This window comes from Mandrillus leucophaeus, unplaced genomic scaffold, assembly GCF_000951045.1.
Source record: "Mandrillus leucophaeus isolate KB7577 unplaced genomic scaffold, Mleu.le_1.0 Scaffold212, whole genome shotgun sequence".
In the NCBI taxonomy this organism is placed as follows: domain Eukaryota; kingdom Metazoa; phylum Chordata; class Mammalia; order Primates; family Cercopithecidae; genus Mandrillus; species Mandrillus leucophaeus.
This window is the reverse complement of record NW_012102166.1, coordinates 149,929-156,692: the sequence shown is the minus strand read 5'-3', so window position 1 is coordinate 156,692 and position 6,764 is coordinate 149,929. Positions and strand designations below refer to the sequence as shown.

Here is a 6,764-nt window from a genome sequence, read left to right as displayed (position 1 = left end):
AAAAAAACAAAACAAAAACAAAAACAAAACAGTTCTAGGATTTTTGAAACAATTAATGAGCATTGGCTTTAACTGAAAGTCACCAGCTGTATTAGCTCTTAAGAGGGTCAGCCTGTCCTTTGAAGCTTTGAAGCTAGGCATTCATTTCTCTTTTCTAGCTAGGAAAGTCCTAGATAGCATTTTCTTCCAATAGAAGGCTGTTTGAACTACACTGAAGATCTGTTTAGTGTGGCCACCTTTGTCAATGATTTTAGTTACATCTTCTGGATAACTTGCTTCCACATCAGCAACTTGCTGGTTCACTTTCCACTTGTAGGTTTTGGAGCTGGCTTCTTTCCTTAAACCTGGTGAACCAACCTCTGCCAGCTTCCTGCAGCTTCCTCACCTCTCTCAGCCTTCACAGAATTGAAGAGAGTTAGGGCCTTGCTCTGGGTCATGCTTTGGTTTAAAGTTGTGGCTGGTTTGATCTTCTGTCCAGGCCACTAAAACTGTCTCCACATCAGCAATAAGGTTGTTTTGCTTTCTTATCATTTGTGTGTGTGCAGTGGAGTAGAATTTTTAATTTTCTTCAAGATCTTTTTCTTTGAGTTCACAGCTTGGCTAACTGGTGCAAGAGGCCTAGCTTTCCGCCTGTCTTAGCTTTTGACATGCCTTCCTCACTAAGCTGAATTTCTACAAGTACGACCCTTTCTTTCACTTGAACACATAGAGGCTGTTGTAGAGTTATTAATTATTGTGTCTCAAGGAATAGGGAGGCTGGAGAACAGGGAGAGAGACAAGGAAATGGCCAGTGAGTAGAGCAGTTAGAACACACACAACCTTCACTAAGTTCACAGTCTCACATGGGCACGATTCATGGTGCCCCCAAAACACTTAACAACAGTAACATCAAAGGCCACCGATCACAGATCACCATAGCAGATATAAGAAATCATAAAAAAAGCTTGAAATATCAAGCTATTATCAAGGAGACAAGGAGTGAGTACATGCTATTGGAAACATGGCACTGTTAGACTTTCTAGACACAGGGTTGCCCAAAACCTTCAATTTGTAAAAAAAAAAAAAAGACAGTGATCTGTGAAGTGCAATAAAGCAAAGCACAATAAAATAACTTTATATATATATATCTATTTCAGTTTTATATTCTGAATACAAAGGCTGTTGATTAAGAATGTTGAGCTACCCAAGTATAATGTATAATAAACTATACAGAAATAGGAAACACTTCTTTGAATAAGCTACATACATAAAATATGGTACCTTTAAGATATATTAATTAATTTAAGAAATTTGCTTGGATGCCTACCGAATAAGGCACTGTGCTAGGAGCTATGAATGCAGTTGAATAAGGCACAACCCTGCTCTTAAGGAGCTTACAAACTAGCAGGATTTGTAAGACACTGTGTAAGATGTGAGCTAGAAGTGATTTCTAATGTACAGAGCAGCGAATACTTTTTGCATTGAGCGTTAGTTTAGTTGTCTTTGCAAAAGCTTCTTTCTTTTCATAATATGCGGCCTCGTTCACAAACACGGGGTACACAGTACAGTCTCCGCCCAGTGACATCGTCTTCCCATCGAGAGTTAAAAACATGGGATCCCCAGGATGCAGTGGTTTCCAGTCTTGATCCTCTCAGGAAACAATCAAAATACACATGTTACATTTGGTTTTTCTCCTCTAAAAATTTATGTCAGACTCTAGACAACTAACACATTACAGTATTCTGTTGTTTCAAAAGAGATACTTGAGCAAGGCATCGAGATGCAGGCAAGTGATCTGACTGCGCTGAAATTGGGTCATGAAATTTGGCAGTAGTTTGAAGAGTTCCCCTTTGAATTTGTATAACTGACACATGTAATTAACATTTGCTTCAGCCAGGTGCAGTGGCTCTCGCCTGTAATCCCAGCACTTGGGGAGGCCGATGTGGGCGGATCGCTTGAGCCTAGGAGTTCAAGACCAGCCTGGGCAACATAGAGATCCTAGCTCTAGAAAACATACAAAAAATTAACTGTGTGTGGTGGTGCATGCCTGTAGTCCCAGACACTCAGGAGGCTGAGGTGGGAGGAATGCTCAAGCCCCCAGAGGGCGAGGCTGCAGTGAGCTGTGTTCACACCACTGCCCTCCAGCCTGGGCGACAGAGCGAGACCCTGCGTCTGAAAAAAATAAAAAGTAGTTTGCTTCAATACCAGGGTTACCTTGAATGTAGCCAAAGAGATTTATAATATTAAAAGGCAAAACGAAATGCGTGTCTACCTAAGTGCATAGTCTGCCTGTTGCCAGCTCAAGTTAAATTCTGTTCAGCAAAATTTAGGAAATATCCATTAAGAGCCTTCTGTGTGCAAGATGTTCTACTGTTGGGAAATATAAAGATGAGCCATGTCGTACCTGCATGCAAGGAGATTCTATTCTGATAGGGATTGGTGAGAGAAGGTGGTGCTGGGCTGGGGAGAGTCTGAGACAAGGTGGGTGTATTCCAAATGTGTCCTGCATTAGGGTCACGTCTGAGTCCCCTGAACGGTCCTGCACCAGGCATTTGGACCTCTGCGCCCTCAAGCACCGTGGCCGTCACACCACAGGAACCCCAGAACAGTTCTTCTCAAACTTTGAGGTGCTTGCACATCATCTGGGGATTGTGTTAAGATGAAGATTCTGATTCTATAGGTCGGGGGTGGGGGGCCTGGGATTCTACATTTCCAACATTTCCCAGCAGCATCCGCATCACCCAGGAGCTTGTTAGAAAGGCAGGATTTCGTTAGGCGCAGCGGACCTGCCCAGTCGAAATCTTCAGGTTAACAGGTCCCCGACATTCACGTGTACAACGTTAACGTTCGAGAAGTGCCGCATCACGGCAGTTTTCTCCGTCCTGGTGGCACATTATCATCGCCTGGGATGTTAAATACGTATATACAGGGAGAGGGGCCGGCCCACTTCAGATAAATCAACTCAGAATCTCTGAGGAGGGCCTAGGCAGCATTCTTTTTAAATTTTATTTTAAAATTTACATACAGTGAAATTCACTCATTCTTGTGTACAGATCTGTGAGTCTGGACATGCAGAGCATGGAGTCATACAACCGGCAACCATGTCATCCGGATACGGATTTCTTTCACCCGCCTCCTCGAATCCGTCATGCTACCCATTCATAGTTCACTGTTTTCTGTGTTTATTGTATTGAGGCCCCAGATGATTTACAGGGTGGCTCGGCTGAGACCTGTTTCTCTGAACCAGTGGTTTTCAGGCAGAGACTTGCCCCAGAGTCACTAACGGAACTTCTTCAACACACGTCTGGCTAGCCCCACCTGCGGAGATCCTGATGTCGTGCAGTGCTACCCAGACCTGAGCCACATGAAAATCATCTGGTGAACTCAACTGATTCCCTGTCTACACCCTGATGAATTAGATCAGAGCCTCTGGGAATAGGACTCAGGAATCAGCATTTTTTTTTTTTTTTTTTCAGATGTAGTCTCAACTCTGTCCAGGCTGGAGTGCAGTGGCACAATCTCGGCTCACTGCAGCCTTCGCCTTCGAGTTCAAGCAATTCTCCTGCCTCAGGCTCCTGAGTAGCTGGGACTACAGGCGCCTGCCACCTCGCCCAGTTTATTTTTACATTTTTAGTAGAGATGGGATGTCACTGTGTTAGCCAGGATGGTCTCGATCTCCTGACCTCATGATCTGCCCACCTTGGCCTCCCAAAGCGCTGGGATTACAGGCACGAGCCACTGCTCCTGGCCAGGAATCAGCATTTTAAAAAAGCTCCCCAGGTAATTGTCATGTGGCTCGAGTTTGAGAAGTGCTACGTTAGTAGTTTGTGGTGGGTTCTAGGCATTGGGAGGGGGTCCCCTACGTGATTCCGATGAGCATCCCTTAGTAAGAACTATCACTCTTAGGACAAAATCTAGACTCATAACTGGGTCTCGGACTGTGTGTTTTCTCCAGGCTCTACCGTCCTCTGCTCACTCCTTCTCTCCAGGGACATGGGTCTTCTTGCTGTTCCTGAAATGCTCCAAGTTTGTTCCAGCCTCAGGCCCTTTCACTAGCCTTCCACATGGCTGGCTTCTCATCTTCTAGGTTCCAACTTCAGTGCCACCATCTCTGAGATGGCACTTTGTGACCACTCCGTCTAACTGGAACCCTTTGTTATAACCTCTGCTATATTATTCTTTTATATTATTTCTTTTATAGCACTGATTACAGTTTGAAATGATTTGGTTTACATATTGTTTACTTATTCACGGTCAGTTCTCCTCACCCATTGGAATGGAAGCTGCATGAGGAACCTTCCCTATCTTGAATCTCAGGGCGCAGAGTGAGCTTAGCTGTCATTCAAAAATACTTGTTGGAAGAATTAACCAATCAATTCCTCCTGTAGAATACCGAGCCATTCCATATTGTCTGTCAAATCAAAACCATCCTTCCTAACTTTCAAGACCTACCACTAGCCCAGTCTGCTACTGATCTCATTCATCTCACTTCTCCACCTGCCCGGGATTCTTTTTGTACTCCTCAAGAGTATCCTAAAACCTGAAAAATCCTGTTTTAGCCTGCCATGACATCATCACCCTGGCCTCTGTTTCTTGTACTTGATATTTTTGTCACCAATAGTGCTTTCTTCCTTTCTCTCCCCCAGTCTTTACCTTTCCTTTAAAACATTGCCTAAGGCCAGGTGTGGCCTGTAATCCCAGCACTTTGGGAGGCCAAGGCGGGAGGATCACGAGGTCAGGAGTTCGAGACCATCCTGGCCAAAATGGTGAAACCCCGTCTCTACTAAAAATACAAAACTTAGCCGGACATGGTGATGTGAGCCTGTAATCCCAGCTACTAGGGAGGCTGAAGCAGGAGAATCACTTGAACCCAGGAGGCGGAGCTTTCAGTGAGCCGAGATGGCGCTAATGCACTCCAGCCTGGGTGACAGAGTGAGATTCCGTCTCAAAAAACAAACAAAAACAAACACTGCCTAAGGCTCCTTCAGGTTTCCACCTGGGTCCCATTAAGCCACAAAGGAGGATTTGCTTCACTCGTCTGTATTACTGGGCAGAGGCCACTCCATTCAGTTGCAAGTCTGGATGACTATTGGAGTCACTAAACAGGGATAGGAACTGGATCAATCAGTGCTTTTCAACCCTGATTATCCAAGCCAGAAAGATCAGAGTATCTCAAAGTGGAGTCCTGCCATTGCTATTATTATGTTTTTTAAACGCTCTCTACGTAAAGGTTAGTGAGGGTTGAAAGCCCCAGACTGGATAATCCACCAGGTTCTCCTCCATCTCTGAGGTCTGGGAGTATGCAGGGCACTCGCACTGGGGAATGGCTTCTTCGGCTTTGGAAATCTCTTCTTCTCTCCTTTTCCCTTTGCCTTTTCTGGATTTAAACCTCCTACATTCTCTCAAGAGCCTTTTTTTTTTTTTCCCTTCTTCACTATGTCATTATTGATAAAACTAGGCAAGGAGTAGATTCTGGGGTTCTGAGGAGAGTCGGGGAATGGTGGCAGAAGAAAGAGGTTACAGTTGTTTAACTTATTCTGTCACAGGGAGGTAGCAAGCAATGTGGCCAACTGCAAAGAGCACTAACTCGGGATCTGTCCTTGATAGCTACATGGCTATGGGAAGGATCTAACTTCCGGCCCTGTATTTCCTTATATTAACATAGACATCATAGTTCCTACCCGTTGAATGTGGGTAGGAATTTCACTTTCTCTAAGCAGCCTTGTCTGAGCAATCCTCTTCCACCTCATTATTGTGTCATCGCACCTGGCTATCTTCATTTCTAGACTGCAACTTAGACTTTCGTGTACCTACACTAGAAATTCCATGCGAGTGTAGACCGCACCTACACTGATGTGTCCACACAGCCAGCACAGGTTACACTTCATCAGTATTTATGGAGCGACTGTCCAAACATCTTCCCTGCCTACGCTCAGCATCTTTTGAGACATCAAATGGGTGAATGTGCGCGAAGTGCTGTGTGAGTTGTAAACTTCCGTTCAAAGGTACAGCATTGTTACTTTCAACACTTTAAAGAAAGAACAAATGTTACCTGCAGATTGGGATGGATGACAGCAGCAATTTCTCCATTTTCATCCCTGGGATAATCAACTTTCTCTATAATTTTGTAGACCTCAATGGCACAGGGAGGAAATTCTTTTCCTATGACAAAAACAATATGTATCAATGGCAACTAAAAAACATTTCTGGGCCAGCCGCGGTGGCTCACGCCTGTAATCCCAGCACTTTGGGGGACCAAGGTGGGTGGATCACCTGAGGTCGGGAGTTCGAGACCAGCCTGACCGACATGGGGAAACCTCGTCTTTACTAAAAATACCTGGGTTGGGATTATCCCAGCTACTCGGGAGGCTGAGGCAGGAGAATCTCTTGAACCTGGGAGGTGGAGGTTGCAGTGAGCCATTGCACTCCAACCTGGGCAATAAGAGCGAAACTCTGTCTCAAAAAAAAAAAAAAAATTCTGGTAAAAGGGAAGTTGATAATGTAAGGAAGAAACAATAATAACAACAACAACAGTAACAAAATGAAGACAGCGATGGGGAGAACAGATAACGTTTAGTTAAGGATGTTCATAAATGGTACCAGGCCAAAAGATGTCCTTGAATGTTCCTGTCAGCACCCTGTCCACAAACACGCCGAAGACAGAGGCAGAAAACGGAACTGAGAAAGCCAGCTGGGGAGAAAAAGAATCTGGGTCTGGGGGTCAGGAGACCTGGGCTCTAATCCCCTGGCTATGTGGCCTTGAACAAGATGCTTAACTTCTTGAG

General features: G+C 44.8%; 2 protein-coding genes across 3 annotated transcripts in view; one reads left to right on the top strand and one right to left on the bottom strand.

Moving 5' to 3' along the window:
- The window catches only part of SPATA22 (spermatogenesis associated 22), an 80,218-nt gene that overhangs the window by 14,715 nt on the left and 58,739 nt on the right, over window positions 1-6,764 (top strand). The gene's annotated exons all lie outside the window — the stretch shown is intronic.
- ASPA (aspartoacylase) overlaps window positions 1,119-6,764 on the bottom strand; it is a 37,088-nt gene continuing 31,442 nt past the window's right edge. Inside the window, exons 5-6 of the mRNA XM_011980448.1 lie at window positions 6,032-6,141; window positions 1,119-1,627 (exon numbers count right to left, since the gene is read on the bottom strand). Of these exons, the coding sequence (XP_011835838.1) occupies window positions 1,430-1,627; window positions 6,032-6,141 (308 nt within the window). The 3' untranslated portion in view covers window positions 1,119-1,429. The remainder of the gene's footprint in view (window positions 1,628-6,031; window positions 6,142-6,764) is intronic.